The sequence below is a fragment of the Zalophus californianus genome, chromosome 15 (genome assembly GCF_009762305.2).
Source record: "Zalophus californianus isolate mZalCal1 chromosome 15, mZalCal1.pri.v2, whole genome shotgun sequence".
NCBI lineage: Eukaryota > Metazoa > Chordata > Mammalia > Carnivora > Otariidae > Zalophus > Zalophus californianus.
In genome coordinates this window covers 48,606,651-48,626,398 of record NC_045609.1, presented here as the reverse complement: position 1 = coordinate 48,626,398, position 19,748 = coordinate 48,606,651, and the positions used below count along the sequence as shown (strand labels likewise).

At 47.5% G+C, this 19,748-nt stretch overlaps 2 protein-coding genes across 7 annotated transcripts in view; one reads left to right on the top strand and one right to left on the bottom strand.

Annotated features, from left to right (window-relative positions):
• The window catches only part of ALOX5 (arachidonate 5-lipoxygenase), a 72,082-nt gene extending 71,086 nt beyond the window's left edge, over positions 1 to 996 (top strand). The window contains exon 14 of one of the 2 annotated variants that reach the window (XM_027596119.2): positions 292 to 996. In XM_027596119.2, coding sequence (XP_027451920.1) covers positions 292 to 471 — 180 coding nt within the window. In that variant the 3' untranslated portion in view covers positions 472 to 996. The remainder of the gene's footprint in view (positions 1 to 291) is intronic. The other variant, XM_027596120.2, reaches the window with a different exon arrangement.
• An 8,749-nt stretch (positions 997 to 9,745) lies between these two features.
• Positions 9,746 to 19,748, bottom strand: part of MARCHF8 (membrane associated ring-CH-type finger 8) — a 149,606-nt gene continuing 139,603 nt past the window's right edge. For 4 of the 5 annotated variants that reach the window (XM_027595471.2, XM_027595483.2, XM_027595475.2 and 1 more), the window contains 5 exons: positions 15,347 to 15,429; positions 14,261 to 15,100; positions 12,658 to 12,838; positions 10,525 to 10,672; positions 9,746 to 10,114 (listed from right to left, as the gene is read on the bottom strand). In XM_027595471.2, the coding sequence (XP_027451272.1) occupies positions 9,810 to 10,114; positions 10,525 to 10,672; positions 12,658 to 12,838; positions 14,261 to 15,100; positions 15,347 to 15,429 (1,557 nt within the window). In that variant the 3' untranslated portion in view covers positions 9,746 to 9,809. The remainder of the gene's footprint in view (positions 10,115 to 10,524; positions 10,673 to 12,657; positions 12,839 to 14,260; positions 15,101 to 15,346; positions 15,430 to 19,748) is intronic. The other variant, XM_035724223.1, reaches the window with a different exon arrangement.

Below are 19,748 nucleotides of genomic sequence, written 5' to 3'. Positions count from 1 at the left end.
GCTGGCCCCCGGAGCCCAGACGGGAAGGCAGGAGTGCAGCAGAGGACGGGGCCCAGTGGGACCCCCTTCACCTGCACCATCACACGCGGCAGGGCAGCTATTGCTCCCATTTATCTGAGGCCCCAGACGAGGGGCATTCTTGGGGTCTTCTCAGCAGGGGGTGGAAAGGGGGAAATGAGCACATGCTCCCTCGCTCACTTCCCAAGGGATGGTCTCTGGGGGTGAGACAGGCCTGTCAGTTTACATCACCTCGGCAAAGATTAACCTGTCCGTCTGTGTCCGGGCCCTTAGCTATTCCTGGGCATGTACCCAGAAGAGCATTTCATCGAGAAGCCTGTAAAAGAGGCCATGGCCCGATTCCGCAAGAACCTTGACACCATCGTCAGCGTGATTGCTGAGCGCAACAAGAACAAGAAGCTGCCATATTACTACTTGTCCCCAGACCGGATTCCCAACAGCGTGGCCATCTAAGTCGCCACCTGAGCCAGTCTCACGTGCACACAGTCAGCTGCTCGCGGGCAGGCTCAGCACCCAGACTCCAGGCTGCCCAGGCGGATTGGCTCACAGGGGCCCCAGGGCAGGACCTCCTGGCAGCTTGCTCTCCTGAGGCTGCCTCGGTTCCTCAGGCCCCAGGCTGACTGGCTTCAAACCAAAGGCTGCCCAGGTTGGGCTATGTTATGCCTCAGCTTCAGTGCATTTTCCAGTCTGTTCCTCAATCTTTAGTGAATCCCATACTTTGATCCAAGTGGGTACACTGCAGGGACCCGTCCTACACAGAGCAGGACGATGTTGCTTCCTGCCCTATGCCTCGCTCAGTGCTTCCACACCAGGCAGGAACAAGAAGTCAGGACAACTGATAGATGTTTGTTCTTGTTGAGAGGCATGGAATGATTATTTTCTGTTTATGCTTCGTCTAATTTCTTGCACATAGTAAGTGCCCAAATAAATCCTTGTGGAATGAATGAATTGGTTGTCATAAAAATAAAGGAGTGCATTTAAAACAAGTCTCCATCCATGTGTTATGTTCCCATCACCCCAAACAGCTCACATCCCCCCTCCCCACAAAAGCTACACACACACACTAGATAGAGGTGGTTTTCCCTCTTTGTTACTCAGAAAGCTACTTTATCTTCAGAACACATCCCAAATATCGTCCACCCTGGGGAGGCATCTTTGATTCTCATCTCTCCCACCCGCTCCCCCTCCCCGGGCTTTGTCCAAACCTCTGTTATCTTCCCACATGGTCTCTCCCTTAGACCCAGAGCCCCTGCAGGACAGGAACTCACCTTACTTGTGTGCCCAGGGCTGGCACAAGGCATTAGCCTGCTGCTCCCTCATTTTCCTCCTGCAAAGCACCTGACAGGTTCTAAGCACTATCCTGGGAGCTGCGGGCTGTTTTCTCCAACAAGAGAGGACTTAAAATGACTTTTAAAATGCATTTCTTTCCCCACACCCAAGAAGCAGAGCCAGTCCTGAGCTTTGGGCATGGCGATCCATTGTGTCCTCCTACACACCTACCTAACCTATACCCCTAGCCCCTGGCTTCAGAATCGGATCAGCAGGGTCTCCAGAATTTCTGGAAGGTGCACCCAGTGTGCCAGGCCAGAATCTCAGTGTCTAAGTAAAAGGCTTCTGCTAGGGCCAATACAGCATGGGAGAAGGCACGCAGGAGAAGGCTCCTGAAACCAAAAGCCCCTCTGAGGAGACTTGACCATTGGGACAGGTACCAGAGAGAGCGAGGCCTGGACACTTACTGGCCCAGACTCCCGACCCTCCCTCTGAGAACTGCCCACACTTATAAGTGACCGTGGTGGTGGACTCCATAATCCTATGGTCATGGTAAAGGCACTCACGCAGTTCCGTGTCCCTGTGAGGGCCAATGTACCAACCTTTAGAGCCTGCAAGGCCTTGTGAGCAAAGGCAGGAAGAGGAGCAGGTAGCAATGATGATGCAGGTCTGATCCTGTGGCTGCAAGCAGAGAGGGAAAGAAGGTCTGGGTAGAACAGACTCCAGACTGCAGGGCACCTCTAAGAAAGCCTCACTCAGCTAATGTGGAGTCCTCAAACAGAAGTGGCCCATTATAGGTATGAAAATGAAACAAAGAAATTTTCAGGTAAAATAAAATGAAGAGAATCTCCTGCCAGCAGATCTATACTACAAGAAATGCTCCCATGGAAACTCAGATCCTCAGGAAGGAGAGGAGAGTATCAGATATGGTAAATATTTGGTAAATGTAAGAGACTTTCTCCCCTCCTCCTTCCTTTAAAATATGATTATTTAAAGCAAATATTATAACACTATCATGTGGCATTTATAATACATGTAAGCATAATATAAAGATAGCATAAAAGACAATGGGTGTTAATGGACTATTTCAGGCACATGGTTTCTACATCTTATATCAAGTGGTGCAATATTCTTTGTAGTTTGTGAAATTTTAGGTAGGTAGATTATAACCTCTAGAGCAACCACTAAAATAATGTAAAGAAGTATAGTTAAAAACCAAGAGAGGACTTAAAATGGAATTCTAAAAACATATAAATAAAAGAAAGCAAAAAAAAAAAAACAAAACAGAAAAACAGAGAAGACAAATCAAATGGTAGACATAGAACCAACCATATCAGTAATTACATCAAATGTTTATAAGGACTAAAAACTCCAGCTAAAAGGCAGAGATGATCCGAATAATTTAAAAAATCAGTACCCAAGCACTTTGCAACACAAAAGATATATACTTCAAATCCATAGCAGTGTCAAGCATTTTTTCCTATAAAATATTTTAGGTTTGGTAGGCCACATATAATCTGCTGCATTTTTTAAAACAACCCTTTAAAATTGTAAAACACAGGGTACCTGAGTGGCTCAGTCAGTTGAGCATCCGACTCTTGGTTTTGGCTCAGGTCATGATCTCAGGGTTGTGAGACTGAGCCCCACATTAGGCTCCATGCTCAGTGTGAAGTCTGCTTGAAATTCTCTCCCTCTCTCCTTCTCCCCACTCTCTCTTCTCTCTCTCAAATAAAATATTTTAAAAACCAAATTAATTAAATAACATAAATTTTTAAACACATTCCTAGCTCAAGAGCCTTACAAAAATAGGCACAGGCTGGATTTGGCCAGTGGGCTATAGTTTGTTAGCCCTGGTATAAAAAGATAAGAAGACTTGTGAATAGCAGATAAGCATGTGACAAGAGGCACATGAAAAGATGCTCAACATCATTGGTCATTGGGAAAATGCAAATTAAAACCACAAATGCAAATTAAAACCAAATTACAATTAAACATCTATGAGAATAGCTAAAATTCTGTATTTTAGGTTAGTGACTGACACCACCAAACGTTGCAAGGGTTTGAAGTAAATGGAAGCTTCACACCTTGTTGGCGGGGATGTAAAATGGTACACCTGCCTTGGGAAAATGTTTGTTTAGTTTCTTATAAAACTAAAGTTTACATCACTACCCTCTGAACCAGCATTTTTCCTTAGGTATTTACCCAAGAGAAATGAAAATGTGTCCACAAAAATAATCTTAACAGTTCTATTCATAACGGCCAAAAACTGGAAAGAGCTCAAGTCTCCAACCATAAGAAAATGAAGAGACTGGTATATTTAGAAAGTGGAATATTATTCAACACAAAACAGGAATGTGCGGATAAAGGAGCAGAGACGAAACTCAAAAACACTGTGCTGACTTAAAGAACCCTTACACAAGAGGGCAAACTGCATGACTCCACCAAAATTAAGCTCCAGAACAAGTTAAAACAAAAAATCAGAAAAACGATTTTGTTTCAGAGGGTATGGGGACAGGGATGCACTGGAAAGGGGCAAAAGGATTTTCAGGATTGAGATAATGTTCTGCATTTTGATACAGAACATCTGGTTTGGGGTTACACAGGTGTATACATCTGCCAAAACTCATCAAATGGTACACTTAAGACTTGTACATTTCACTGTAGGTAAATTTTTCCTAAGAACAAAAAGAACCATAAATGTTGAATTGTAGCTAATAATATACAAACTGGAGTGGGGTAAAGTGTATACTTCTCGTTGCAATTTACTCTGAAAGGCAATAAAGAAGCAAGGTGATGGAAGGATAGTGTAATGAATAGATGGAGATATGTGGTGATGTATATATAGCAAAATGTTCATTGTAGAATCTAGGGTAAATGACTTCTCACTTATGCAATTATTTAAAATTTTTCATAAAATGGTGAAAAAAACGAACAGCACTTATTTGCCAGTTACATCAAACCAGAGTTAATGTTCTTTCACCATAAAAAGTGACGATGATTTAATGTAAAATATACCAAAAAACCAAAGAGAAATGGCCAAGGCATGGACATTCACATATGCAGACATGCAGAGTAAACAAAAGATGCTCACTCTCATTTACCCAGAATGCAAAGTAAAACATCAGTGTGATAAGAGGGAATGACAATCATTTTAGTAACAATTTAAAAAACACCTATGTGATACAATGTAAGGAAAGAGACTCAAATTCTCATAAGTGAATCATTTTGGAGGGTGCTTTTGCAACTTAAAAGTTAAATGCCTTTACCCCTTTCTCCAGTTCTAGGAATTTATCTTCAGAACTGCCCCCCCCCACACACACACACGTGTACAAAGATAAATGTCATGGATGTGACATTTCTAATATCAAAAATCAAGTAAGCAATCTAAAGATCAGTATCAGTATCCAGTTTTTAGGTGAAAAAAGCAAGATGTGAGGGAGCGTGCCCTGTGACTGCAGTAAGCAACATGCATTTCCCATAGATTTCAGACATGTGAAGAGTATGTGATGCCTTTACTGCATGACTATGGCCCAGAATCCCTGCCTTCCAGGGACCCAGTGCTGGGTTCCTGCTGAAGGCCTTTCCCTGGGGAAGGGGCTGTTTGTTCTGCCTTTTTTTTTAAACCATGCTGACCGCTTTGCTTATTGTATGCCTGCCCCTCCCCTCGGAATGTCTAATCAAACATTTCATCTTTTCTGGTCATCTGGTCATCTAGATAGTTCTACTACAGCACCCGGGCTCATTCTCCTCCCACCAGCCTAACACCCCAGGTAATGAGCAGTATGTCAATATGTCAATGAATGGGGCTGTAAGTTTGTTAAGTGTACTTACAGAACAGGAGGCTGGCCTTGAGTAGTTTGCCCTGACGGAGGACTGAAGTGTGCCATGGTGCAGCCCTCACCCCATCACTTTGTGGCTGGTGTTAAAGGGCAGAAAGGCTTGGGGAAAGCATGCTCAAGCCTGTGTGCAACCAAGACCCCACTACGCATCTTTTCGGCCAAACTCATCAAATATGGTGGATCCCCAAAGCAGAGAGGCTCCCCTTGGGCAGAAGCCCTCACCTCACCTCACTGAAGTGGACTCCTCTTTCAGCTACACCCTCCTCAGCCCTCCAACCGTAGTCAAGCACCTGAGCACTCTCTCCCTTGCACGGGCACATACCTGTTCAGCTCTTCTGTGGTCCATCCTCCGCCAGAGGCCTCAACAGCTCCCAAAGTCAGGCAAGGACACTTGTCAAAGTATCCTCCCACTGAGCTCCAAAGCCTCCTGGCAGCTACTCTGGTACCTGGGCTCACCTAGGGGACAGTAATGTACAGGGCAATCCTGGCCTGTTTTCACCTTATGCACCCAGGTAAAGGCAGGTGCCTGCCCTCAGCACACACAGCCCTGTGAACTGTTTGCAGGCTCGAGAGACAGAAGGCTCCGCGACACTACCATGACAGGGAGGCTGCATCAGAAGCTGGGAGATACAGCCAGCCTGAGCTATCACCAGAGATCCTGCTGGTCCTCCCTGGTTCTCCTACTCAGCTAGGCCATGGCTCAGTGTTTCAATACATAAGGCGAGTTAAGCAATAATCAACTGCTCCACGGTCACATCACCATACATACCCTGAACTTGAATCTGGCTTCTCGCAGGGCACAGAGTCCAAGTAGAGCCTGGATGTTTGAAGCAAGCACACCTGTGTGAGCTACTTCCATATTCACTCCCAAGCCTGCACACTCTCCTGAACCCAACCCCCTCAACCAACCACCAGTGTCGGGGGGGTGGGGGGACCTCCCCTGCCTGCAGGGACAGGCTGAGGAAAACAGCTACCTCCGGAGGTTGCATGATTTTCTTCCCCAACGTTCAAGGCAGAGGATGGTGAAAAGGGGAGCGGAACCACTGGAATGCCTGCCAATGTTCCCAGCCTTCTTGCAGGAAAACACTTTCAGGGCAAAATCCCCTTTTAAAGAGATGCTTTATTGCTGCAATTAGACACCCCGTGTATAACACAAACAACCCCCTCCCCACGAGAATGATTCAAGTGGTAATACTGAGAAAGTGAACATACACAAAAGGATACAAAACCAGACATTTAGATAACCAGAAACTCTGCAAGTTAAGAAAATCTTCAAATGTGAAGTGCCTTTTAGAAACTACGTCACACATGCCAGTGTAAATTTGGTTTTTATTAACAATCAGCTTTCTATAAACACTGCATCTAAATAGGTGAATAGCTGCACAACTTAATTACGTCCAAAACAAAGATAAATGCTTTTATTTCCCTATGTTTCGGTCTTTCCTTGGGCTGGAGAGGGAAGCTGCATATTTCAAATCAGATTCAAAAGGGAAAGTACTCAAGTAGTGTCTCTGCATCAGGCCAAACGCACAGCATTGCGGCCCTCAGCCCTGCCGTTCCCAGGCCGCCTCCAGCAGCCACCCCACCGGGCAGCGGATGTAGCCCCAGCCATGCCAGCCCCACCTACAGCTCCGGGACTGGCCCACTGCCTGCGGCCTGTGTCTGCAACCAGGCAGGGCATGCCAGCAAGGTTGAGAACTAGACCCAGGAGACTGAAAAGAGTGGAATGAGGCAGAAAAGGAGGAGATGGTAGAGGTCCGGAGCACAGCTTGATAGTTTCCAGGTTTCTTAGTATCAACTCAGGCACAAAAACCAAATTCCTGCTGGCAGCCAAAGTCGGAAGTGCTCGAGCCAAACGAACTTTTGAGGGAATAGAGGCCAAATCAGAGAGGGCTGGCTGGCAACGCCCCTGAGGCCACTTCCCTCCCACCTGGCCTGGTCCCCAAGTACCAGCCCTCTGGGCCCTGAGACCCACCAGCAGCTCATCCCACATTTCTGGTTCAGCCAAGTGTTGTCCTCCACCAAAGCCATGTGCAGAATGAGGGGGAAACGGGAATAAATGTCCCCCCCAAAAAAACTAGAAGGCAAGCTGCTGCGGCCTAAAGGAACCCCTGGCAGACCCGCAGCCCCCACTAGATGGCAGCACAGTACCACCTTTCCAGGGCTTCTGGCTTCCCGGTCCGTCTCTGGGGGGTAGAGATTACAGCCGGGACTAGGGATGGAGTCAGAGGTGCTCAACTAGAACCTATGAGAAAAGAGAAAGGCAAGGGGGCATCTGTGTGCCATCCCAGGAGAGGAAAGAAGGATGTGGGATGGACTGTCCCCAGGCAAAAGGCTTTTTTTTAGGAGCTTGGTGGAGGTGATGAGATGGTGTTAGGCCTTCCTGAAAAGAAGGGAGGGTTTCACAGGAGAGCAACACAGCAGTCATGGTTATAAAGGCACCTTTGCCATAGGAGGTACCAGCCATGACAGGTGGGCTGCCCAGAGGCTATCCCTACCTAAGCACACTTTCCTCTCTACAGAAGTCTCAGTGACTTTCAAGTTCAGCGTAAGGGGTTCCATCAGGGAGAGGGAAGGAATCCCACTTAAAAATCGATCCCAGTCTTCACACGACTACTCATCTGCTGTAAGAGGGCAGGCACAAGGGGTCTTGCCTGGGCAGCTCCTAAGGGACACAGGCAGGGCTGGCCCAGGTCTCGGCTCCCCTGAGTAGACAGCGTAGCTGCCTGGCATCCGCAGGCTGAGAAGGGGTGTGGGTAATTGCACTTTGGGGCACAGTGAACACAGGCACGGACTGGATGCGGCCTGGGAGACGGAGAGAGAGCAGGCTGACCTATTTTCAGGGGCTGGCCATGGCTGGACAGCGTCTGCCCAGCCAGAGGAAGGCCACGGTAGGGTGCGGCAGCTCCTCAGACCAGAGTCTGTGATGCCGACGAATCAGACACCGCATGGGAAGAGACGGCAGGGCAAAGCCTGCTACCACGCGCCCTCCCCCAGAGCTCAGACATGCTTCAGCCTCCTCCTGGTTTTCCAAACAAACCAGAGCACTTCTACTCTGAAAGGCAAAGGGATCGTCTTGTGTTTGCTTCATCCTCTTAACAAGACAGGCAAGGCACCTAAGGCTCAGGGGACTGAGGGCAGGACCCCCAGGCATCCTTCCCCTTAGAGGAGGCTCTACAGATGCAGAGTCACCTGGAGAGTAAGTACCTGGGCACACTCCTGTGACACTGCGGACCCTCCTGACCTATTTTCCTGGAGTTAACTCCTATTTACCCGGCAAAGTAAAACCCATTTTTAAAAACAGAATTTTAAGCAGACTTTAAAGGGACAAAGGCCATTTGATGGTAGTGATTTTGGTTTTGTCTTATGAAAATGGTACAGGAGATAATCCCTGATGATAGAACGAACTGACCACAAGGATCCTCTCTGTCCAGTCCAGTTAAGGCGATACATGGGTAGAGGCGGGGCTGGGGGCAGTGACCGTGGGCCCTGGCAGTTGGCTGCTCACTCCTGGCCTTTGTCCCAGGGCCAGCCCATCTGTCTGTCTCTGCCCGGGCCAGTGACCCACAGGACCTCCCCAGGATCAGAGGCCGTGCAAGGTGGCAGGCACCCAAGAGCACCCCTGGTTCCCGAGCCCCAGACCAGGGCAGCACACACTTACGCTTTTGGTGAAGCCAGCACAAACTGGAGAGCTTTGTCTGGAAAGAAGTCATTTTAAATATTCATTTTTGTTCTAATTACTTCCTTCCTTCCTTTCATTTAGATCTCACACAACCTTCTTTTTCAGTGTTGTCCAAAAAGAAATGTTTGGGGCAGGCCCATGACATAAAGACTTGTCATAAAATAGGCTTGAAACCACAGGAATTGGGCTCAAATTGCCATCTGGCATCCATTCATTTCCATGAAATGTTAGGAAAAAGCCTCAGATCTGTTTGTCCTGCTTTAGACCCACAAGTCCCTCTGATGCACACAGAGCAGATGTCAGGTTTCTTAGAATATATAAGGCAAAAAGGGTTTTAGATCTATTATAACGTAAAAGAGATCATGAAAGGAAGGATTCTAAATGAGACGTTCTTTTAAATGTCCATCCCACTGGACACACATATTACAAAATAAAGATTCTCTCTTTGTAAAGTGCTGTTTGCTTAGTGAATCCCTCGCCACCACGCACAGAGCACCACAGCCCCATCTGCTCTGGAAAACGGCCAGCAGCAGTGTCGGCAGAGGGGGCTCAGCTCCCGGGCTCTTCTTGGTGATGAGGGAAATCCTCTCATCACGGCTGCTAGACAGTTCCAAACACTCCACGCCAGGGTGGGGGCTACTGCCAACCGGGAGAGGCCAGGGTGCCACCCTGCTCCTGCTCTTCCCTCAAGTTGGGCATTTTATTCTCTCATTCTGCTCAAGGTCTCATGAGCCAGAGCCCAGCCAGCTCCCCATCACATGGCATCACGGGGACCTCCCTTCCCGTGGGAAGGCTGGCAGAAGTGGAACCCGGCCATGCCCAGCCAATGTAAGGGCTTTCCAGAAGATTCACTAAGGAGGGGTTAGAAAAAGAGAAGCCTTTGAAACAGTCACCTGCCCGGTCTATGCTATTAAAGGACGTAAGAAAAGGTACACAATTGGCAGTAAACAATTTCCTTCAGCTGTTCTTCGATGTCCAGGAAAACTAACCCCAGCACAAAATCAGACATGAACGATTTCTGTTCCAGTGTCTTCAGGTTCTGTCCAACAAGAAGAGTTTGTGTCAGAATGACAGATTCCATGTCCATCTTTATTTTCAAAGTTGGGTTCTGTTAGTGCAGATTTTTCAAAAATATTCTTTTTGCTTGTTTCTGGACAGTTCTGAACATAGATTACTCTGTTATAAGCCTTGAGTCTCTTCCATAATTGTACATACACTTTGCACTGAACGTACATAAAAAGAAGTCCGCCGGTAAAGCCGATGGCCACAACCACCAGTTTAGTCCAAAAAGGCCACTCCAGGATTCCTGGAAGAAGGAAAAACCCAGTTAGCCTATCAGCAGACCTAATTTAAGATCTGATGTAAACAAAACACAACTTCTGACCTTCCCACCCATAACCAATGGATTCTTCACTCATCAAATCTTGCTTCATCAAAGGTGGGATGGCAGAGAGTACCCATTCTCTTATCTTGCTGCTCTTCCAGGAGACAGTGTGTGGAGATTCTCCCTGATCTGACCTCTTCTAACTGGGTTTTTTAAAAAGTACTCACCACAGCAAGAGAAACATCCAAAAACAATGCTTGGTGCTTCATAATTGATGCCCCCGCTCCAGAAACCCAGACATTTGAAGTCTGACTTAAAAACCAATCTGGAATGACCCCCATGTGTTACCCAGGATCTCTATGCTGAGCTCATATTTCACTCTGAGCACATACCTGTTGCCTGTCCGTGTTTGATCTCCTCAGTGGTACGGTCGATGAGCACATACAAGGACCAGACCACACAGGTGATGGCGATGACATGGAATGTCACTGAGCACATGATCTTCCTGCGCTCACTGGCCGTCATCTGCAACTTCTCCCACTGGAAAGACAACATGCAGAGCATGAGGTACGGGACCCCAGACGTAAAGGACTACAATGGGGGTGAGAGCACTGTAGATGGGTAAGAGTGGCTTGCTCTCCCCTCCCCTTTTCCCAGACTTCATGAATTTTCCCAAATACCAAAGGTCATTCACCTTAAACCACTTGGCTTCAACCAGGTACCGGGCACTGGTATTCTGTCAACAGCCAACTTTTTATGCAATGAAGAGAAGCTGGGATCAAGATGAGCTATAGACCACAACGAGAAATCAATCCTCTTGTCTGCTTATTCTTGCAGGCAGACAGCCAATGGCTAGCTAAAGGACTCTATGGTTCCAGTCCTGATGAACCCAGCATGTTGGCCCCCGACCCAGGTGGCACACAGGAGACCTCCCTGCCTTGCTGACTGGCATGGGCAAGGGGAAGAGGGCTGATGACGCCACAACACACTAGCAGATGGGTCACGCCATATCGTGAAGGTGATGGCAGAAGGCGCTCACTCTTTGGTCCTTTGCTACTTTGGCAGCAACAGCTTGAAATCGATGCTAAGAGTTCCTGGTACAAGTAGGCTCTGCCAGTCCCATCTCCTCTAGGAGCTCATTAATTGACTCCAAAGAGCCAGATTTTCTCTTTCATTTACTGCTTTCCGAATCAGAAGAAAACACATAAGGATAGAGAAAAAGAACAAACTGTAAACACTCTGCATATCCTTGGCCAGCCCTAGTCACAGCCTCTCTCCAGATGGTTCTATGTAGGACACGCTGAAAGTAGAGCCTCGTGGATTACCTACATTGGTCAAAGTGCTACAAGTCTCATTTGAGGGACCAGCACAGAGTAGGTATCCAGTAAATTATACAGTCTTTATAGGGCAAAACATTTTTTAAGTAGTTTGCATTTGCCTCTCCAACACCCCAAGTGCTTTTTGCTATGCTTTTATATAGTATCTTCTTTTGGCTTTCCTCCTAAAATGCCCCCCTGCTCCCTGATTTCCTGCTATTTCTTTAAGTACACTCAGCCCAAGCCTTTCACACTGACCTGAAATGCTCACCCTCACCTTTTTGGTGTATGCTTTTCTACACAATCTGACCTCTCTCAACTCCCTTCACTTTACTCCAAATCCTACTGACCCTTCAAGAACGGCTTGAACACCCAAACATTCTGTGACACTACCACCACTCCAACTCCCCAAGGCTCCAGCCCACAGGCCAATGCTTCTAAATGTCTGATGTGTTCTGCCACCACTTAATCGAACATTCACTTGGCCTTGTCATGTGTTGTGATGTGATTGTGTGATTCCCCTTGAATATACATACCAAAATTCTGAGATACGAACAAGTCTTATTCTACCAAACAAAACCTTATGTGCTGGGCATACAGACAAACATATTAAACCATTTACACAGGAAGCGCCTACCAGACGATGCTCCACTCAGAGAGAGCCGTGACACGGGGCCTGAAGAGAGGGGCGTTTCCCGTAAGGCCTGCAGTTCCTCTCTTTTCCCACCCACCCTCCCCCTACCAACTAGCAAATATTTATCACAGGTATCTAACAAATAAATGCACTATGTGCTTTGTGCAAGGGAAAGATACTAATGTCTAATAATATACAGTCCTAATCAGAGGCAAGACATGAACAGTTAATACATATAAAACTAAATGCTAAGACGTCACAAAACAGTCTGTGGTCCAAACGTGGGACCACAGGGTGACTGAGGGCCAAACGACTGACACAGACAAGCAGTCTTAGTCTGACTGAAAAACACGTTAGGACTGAAGGGTCATAAAGAACTCTTCCTGAGAGGAGGGAGCGGGAAAGAAGACCCAGAAATGACGACACCTGCAGCATGAACACCTGCGCCAGCACCCACTTCTGACAGACAGGAGCGTAAGCAAGCTACGGCTTCATCCCGGCCAAGGGGCTAACTCTGCCAGGGGCCCCTCATTTCAAAGAGGTGAGAGCACTTCCAAAGGTGTCCTTCCACGTACTTTTCGCAAAGGCTTCAGCTTGACCTCCATGATGAACTCGTACTTGCAGAGCTCACAGCAGCGCGTGTCGGAGCTCTTGATCCACTGCTGCAGGCAGGTCTGGTGCACGAAGTGCAGGCTCCCGGTGCAGCGGCAGGGGGTGATCAGAGGGCTCTCGTCATCCCCTTCACAGTGGCAGATCCTGTGGGGAGAGCAAAGCCAGTCATTACCAGGAGGGCCACATACCAGGGGAGAGGACACTTCAGGGGAGGGTCAATCCCCCCAGTGAAAACTTTCAACAACAAACATCACAGAAAGGACCACAAGCACAAAAACACACAAACACGGATGTGAACAATGACTATAAACTAAAAACTTCTAGCTTACCGCACCAACATGGAAAGTCTGGATGGCATTTTGCATCAGAGAGGAAAAAATGATATAAGAAATGACAAAGCAGTCATTTTTGGTAAGATTTAAGAACTTCACTGAAAGCCAAATTTAAGGCAACATGGAAGCCTCTTTCACAACATGTTAAAATAATTAGAGGAAAATTTCTGTGTAAAACAAAACTAGCACTCTACTTTCCAAAAATACCAGTGACTTAAAAAGATGATGAACTTGATTTTTAGCCATAATCACTGACTTCACCTTCACACACCATACTACACATCTCCGTCCTCCCTCAGACAGTACACAAAGAAAACACAGGACCTCTCCTGGACCTAAAAACTCCATTAGAAGGTGCCGCCATTTGTTTCTTTTTTGAGGAAGCGAGAATTTTAAATCATTCACGATTTCTAAGGGTGCATGCAAGAGGATGTAGCTACTAACCTCAAGGAACTTAACAGACTTTTGAGAAACAGAAGGGTCCGATCCAGCAGCTGGAGAACAGGCAGGGACACCTGGCCTGACAGGAGCTGGGCCCTGGCCCTGGCCAGGCTCACAGCTCTTTGTTTCTGTGAGAGGGGTTTCTGATCCAACTGTTAGAAATGGTAACAGCTGGCCCGGAAGGGGCACCCAGGGAAAGGCTGGAATAGGGAAAGCTTGAGTGTGGTGACAAAAAGCGGATTCTGAAAGATTCTGGAAGCCAGACAAGGATGCTGCACACGGGAAGACAAAGGTGGGAAGTGGAGTCAGGACCTGGGCAGAGGTGGCCACATCTGAGTTAAAAAGAAGGAAGGAAGGTGCTGTGGGAGGCCGGCTTCTTCCCATGTACACTGTGTTGTAACTGGAACAAAGGGTAAAAATGAAGCCGGAAGGGGCAGCCAATGCTTAACATCTAGATCCTCAAGCTGGAAAACTGGAGATACTATTTTCTTTCTTCCAATTTCCTTAAGCAAACTCTACTTATTTTTGGTTGAGAAGAGTCAGCTTGGCCTTTAATATGTGTAGCATCTTCCCCTTTAATCATCTGTGAAACTATTTGGGACCCATTCTCATAAAAACTGGTTTGTCGAATGATATCAATACTCCATTGTTCTGGAGAAAACCATTAACCCACAATTGTCTACCAACCCCCCATTACTTCATTTTCCTGAAACTTCACATATTAAAAGCAAGATGAGGCCACCGAGGTCTGGGGAGCAGAGCTGGCCAGAATGGTGGTTCTTGGTAAACCAACCTGCAGGCATCCCCTGACGTGGACACAGGAGAGATCGGGGGGCATTTTTCAGAGGGGGGAGAAGGACAATCCAGGTCACTGTCCTTCTCCCCTGAGCAGAGGGGCGCCCGCAGGACCTTGCTTTTCCACTTTGCAGATGTGCTGTCCTCGAAGACATCGTCGTCTCCCATCTCATCCGAGCAGAAGCCCGTGCTCCCTGCCAGCCCGCTGGAGGACTTGGCGGTGTGCAGACGGGCGGCACGGTTCTCCAGCTCATGGAACCTGTGCAGGCTGTGGGTGCTCAAGCCATGCGAGAGCGAGAACAGGTACCGGAGCAGTCGCCGGCTCTGGGACACGGCTTCGCCATCTGCTTTCTCCTCCAAAAGAGGGACATGCATGCCCCCCTTGCCAGCTTCCACCTCTGAGGCAGTTGACCGATTGACAGAAAGGGAGGAAACACAAGAATGTTTGGAATTGCCAAGAGGTTTGCGATGCAGTGCTCTTTTTTCCTTCTGGTGGAACCTGTTAATTCTCAGACCCGGATCTGGAGGGAGTATCAGTTTCCCTTCGGAGCAAGTTCTTTCCACATAGTCAAAACTTTCCACAGTATCCTGGGCCCTCTCGCCCACATCGTTTAAGGATTTTGAGAACTTTAGTGTTCTTCTGGCTTTAGTATTGTCAACAGGCTTCAAGGCCTGGGCCCATTCTGAACCACAGGAATTTCTCTTGGACAATGTGTCTTTACAGATAACTGTCACAGTGAGCCCTTGTGTCAGAGAACTCTGGCAGGGAGGAGCTTTCAAGACAACAGCAGACTGCACGGGACTTTGGTGACAACACTCAGAACACACTGCACTGGAACTGCATGCAGAGAACAGTGGAATAAAAGCACAGGAAGTAAAAACAATCTTAAAAGAGAATAGACATCCAAGTGAAGAAATGAGACTCGTGTGGTAACTTGGTGAGCAAACAGCACATAAACTGGAGCCAGCTGTTTACAGCAAAGGCGTACTGACCGAGCAAATGGAAAATTGAGAACCTGCAGACACTAATGCTTATTTCCGGGATGTCACATGAACCCCTACAGCATCTGAAGCAGAGCGTTACCTGCAGATGTCCTGATTGGACGGTGTGACAGAAGAGCGAGGGAAGGCGGACACCGGAGCCGACGCCAACGAAGAACCCCCAGCCTGCAATGACACACCTCCAGTCAGTTACAGAGGAAAGACCAAAGGGGACGGTGACACCATCTCCTTCCAAATGGCAATGGAAAGAGAATCTAAGAACACCTGCTACTTCCTACTGCTCGCTGAATAATACATATTTAAGGTCCTGATGAGCTGAGGCAAAACAAATCAAACAGCACTCTTTTCTTCTATGGGGGTAAAAGTGTAGCCAAGAACTATTTGAGACTCTACAGCAGCAATACCAATCTCCCGCAGACTCAGTGATCCTTTATTTCCTGAGCATCTAAATTTAATTAGTTCATACATAGTCAAGAAATCAAGTACTAGATGGGGGGGGGCGGGAGGGGGGGTGGCTGGCTCAGCCAGTACAGCATGCAACTCTTAATCTCAGGGTCATAAACTCAAGCCCCACATTGGGAGCCTACAGAAGGGGAGGGGTGGGGAGGGGAGAAGAGAAGAGAAAAGAACCAGATGGTATATGCAAATGCAAAAGAAAGGTGAGGGGCCTTCCCTGCCAGTGCTTACCTTCCCACCTGGCACTCTTTAAGCTGGTTCCAGGGGTAATCCTAATCAGGATGGCTGGATGTGAGTGCTCTCTCCTACCCACCCTACACTGGGTCCAGGACACCTTGCTACCCCGCCGCCAGAACTCTTTACACAAAAAGGAGACTAGGTGACCACAGGGCCGCCAATCCATAGCTCAACCTGGGGCCCAGGAGGGGGCTGAGCACAGAAGGTTCTCAAGAGTTCTAATCATGGGATTGTGATTTAAGAAAAAGAATCAAGATGTAGTGAAAAGAAGGGCCATATGCACCCCAATGTTCATAGCAGCAATGTCCACAACAGCCAAACTGTGGAAAGAGCCGAGATGCCCTTCAACAGATGAGTGGATAAAGAAGATGTGGTCCATATATACAATGGAATATTACTCAGCCATCAGAAAGGATGAATACCCAACTTTTACATCAACATGGATGGGACTGGAGGAGATTATGCTAAGTGAAGTAAGTCAAGCAGAGAAAGTCAATTATCATATGGTTTCACTTATTTGTGGAACATAAGGAATTGCATAGAGGACATTAGGAGAATGAAGGGGGAGAAATCGGAGGGAGAGACGAACCATGAGAGACTATGGACTCTGAGAAACAAACTGAGGGTTTTAGAGGGGAGGGGGGTGGGGGGATGGGTTAGCCTGGTGATGGGTATTAAGGAGGGCACGGAGTGCATGGAGCACCGGGTGTTATACGAAAACAATGGATTGTGGATCACCACATCAAAAACTAATGATGTATTGTATGGTGACTAACATAATAAAATAAAATTTGAAAAAAAGAAAAAATTTAAATTTGAAAGAATGTGTAGCAAAAGGTCTTGACACAGATCAGGGGCTCTGAGGGCTTATAAACAAGCCAAGACGAGAAAAGAGCTCTAGGAGGGTGAAGGAGCGCCACAGTGGAGAGAAGTGGAAGGAGAGACAGGAAGAGTGCACCTCAGCCTCCCAGGGTCCCCCAGCCTCCCAGTCCAACCTCTCTGCGATCGTGGCTAAGCCTTCTCTAGACTCAGATTCCTGAGTTCCCATGGTCCTCAGAGCACTCCGCATATTCATATAAATGCATTCTTCCCTCCTAAGACAGCTTGAGTGAGCATCTGCCCCACACACCTAAACAGCCACATGAAAACAGTACCATGAGTCTTATCAAGAGCAAGCCCACATTACCTCCCTACCTTCCCCAGGCCCCTCCCAAGTGGCCTTCAGCCCTGCTCCTTGATTCGAGGGAGCCCCACAATTCCCTGGCTGAGGTTTAGACCCCACTCTTGCTAAGCCCCATCCCCAGGGGCTGGGTCTCATCCCTGGCACTGAAGCTACGGGACCCCTGCCATGGGCCAGTCACCAAGACCGGCAGCACCACTGTCCAGAAGCTCTCCGCATCTGCCCTCCCCAGCAAATGCACCAACCTGGAGAGAGCCAGGCCTGGCAGTCAGATTGAGGGCTTCAGTGGTCCCACTCTCCAGCAGGAGAACTAAACATCACTTTAAAACCAGCTCAACCTGAAACCTGGTCCAAGAAGTTACATGATATCACATTGCATGTGTGTGCTAAAATCCTGCAGTAGTACTCAACTAGCACATCTGCTGAGCCACCAAAGAACCCACATGTTCTAACTGAATGTGGAAAATATTCAGTATCCTGAGAGGAGGCAGGCCTCAGACAGGAAGCTGAAATCAAAAGAAAATGGCTTCTCACTCCCGTCCTGAATTCAAGTGACCCATGTCAAAAAGGGAAGTCTGGGGTAGTTATCACATCATCACACGCCCAAAACAGGGGAGTGCTGGGAGGCAGGAGGGAAGAGCCTCAGGGCAGAGCAAGGCCTGCACCAAGGAAGCAGCCAGACAGTCCACACTCACAACAGGACCTGGGATCACTTCCCCATGAATTTGGTGTCTGAGGTGCACTCCTGGGAACTCATACAATCATGTGTGTACCTGCAGCAAAGCATCATGCCTGTGAGTCGGTGGCAGTGGTCCCAAGTCCCTGATTTGCTTATTTAGGGAAAAAGGAATAGTCTCAACATCCTGTGTCCCTGTCCTCATTTCATCCTTTCCAATCCCACAAAAAATCACGAGACACTTTCAGCAGGTAATGTCCAAGCCTCAACAAGCCTCCCAATTACAGAGAAAAAATTTCTCTTATTAGATCATGAAGTTTCAAGGAAATTTTTTAAAATCTACTTTCTGTTGTTTTATATAATACAAACCAACAAGGGCGCCTGGGTGGCTCAGTCGTTAAGCGTCTGCCTTCAGCTCAGGTCATGATCCCAGGGTCCTGGGACTGAGTCCCACAGTCGGGCTCCTCTGCTTCTCCTTCTATGCCTCCCCCCTGCTCATGATCTCTCTCTCTCTCAAATAAATAAATAAAATCTTTATAAATACATCCATACATACAAACCAACAAATTCCTTATCCTGGCTGACTCCTCCAGTAAGAATGAGAAAACAAGCAAGATTTGTGGGGCCATCACAGATCTCATAAGAGGCACCTGCTTGCTTCCAGCTAAAGAAGTTGAAGTTCAGGACAAGTCCACATGTAAAATGATCACCAAAGCATAGCATCAACAATTTTAAAAAGCTTAACTTGTTGCTGGTATCAAGCTGAGTAAAATCTATCAAACCTACCAATGAGGATTTAAAAGACTGGACTGATCATCAACAGCAAGGACAAAATGAAGCCTACAAATACAGTTCAAATACAGTGCCAGAGTCCAGCTGGGGATGTCAAGGTAAGTCAGGGGCCAGCAGTGCCCCCTCAGAGGCATGGAGCACTGGACAGCTCTCCCACTCAGCCCGAGGGCAGAGGGCAGGTGGCACCAGGGAGGCTACGGGCCAGCACTACTCGCCTTAAGGGAAAAGGAGAGCACCCTCTCTCCTCCACAAGATCAGACCACACAGGACTCTGCTGTAAAAGTACGTGTAAATGTTCATAACGAGAACATTCCCATGTGTCAAGAAAACTAAAGCCCTGTGTTCCTGAAGCTCTTTGTTGGTTCTCAAACAAAAGACGTTCTGGTCATGTAAAGGAATGTAAAGCAATCTCACTACAAAAAAATTTTCGTAAAAAATCCCCTCCTCTTAAGATGTTGTAATCAATTATGCAAACAAACCTCCAGATTCCATCTAGGCCTAAATTCCAGTTGAGTTTATTTCTTAGGAATGACAATTTTAGACAATTTGTCAGTACTCAAGTCACTAGTGGTTGTCTTTCCTACCAGACTCCACTGAGGGTTTACAGCAGAGAAGGAGGGAAGGGATGGTAGAGAGGGAGGTTGGGAAGTAACCTATTGGAAGGAACAGGGGAAGGAAGTGAACCAAGAGGAGAGCCAGGGAAGGTCCGGCTGGTGTCCTGCAGTGAGAAAGTCCCTCTGAGTGAAATTGGTAAGTTACAAAATTACTTTGTCAAGGCTGCCAAAAACAACCAAAGGAAAACTTCCAATATAGCCTTGGTAGAAGCTGGCATTTCCTTTTGCAGGAACCTACTGCCCTTGAAAGGGCTATTTGTAACAGACTCATCAAGTACATTTCTCCGTCCATGCCAGGAACTTACCAATTTCACTCAGGGACTTTCTCACTGCAGGACACCAGCCGGACCTTCCCCGGCTCTCCTCTTGCTTCACTTCCTTCCCCTGCTCCTTCCAATAGGTTACTTCCCAACCTCCCTCTCTACCACCCCTTTCCTCCTTCTCTGCTGTAAACCCTCAGTGGATCTTCTTTTCACTTACTGGCAAAGCTACTTTTAAACATCTGGGGCTCAGGGCCCTAACAAAAGTG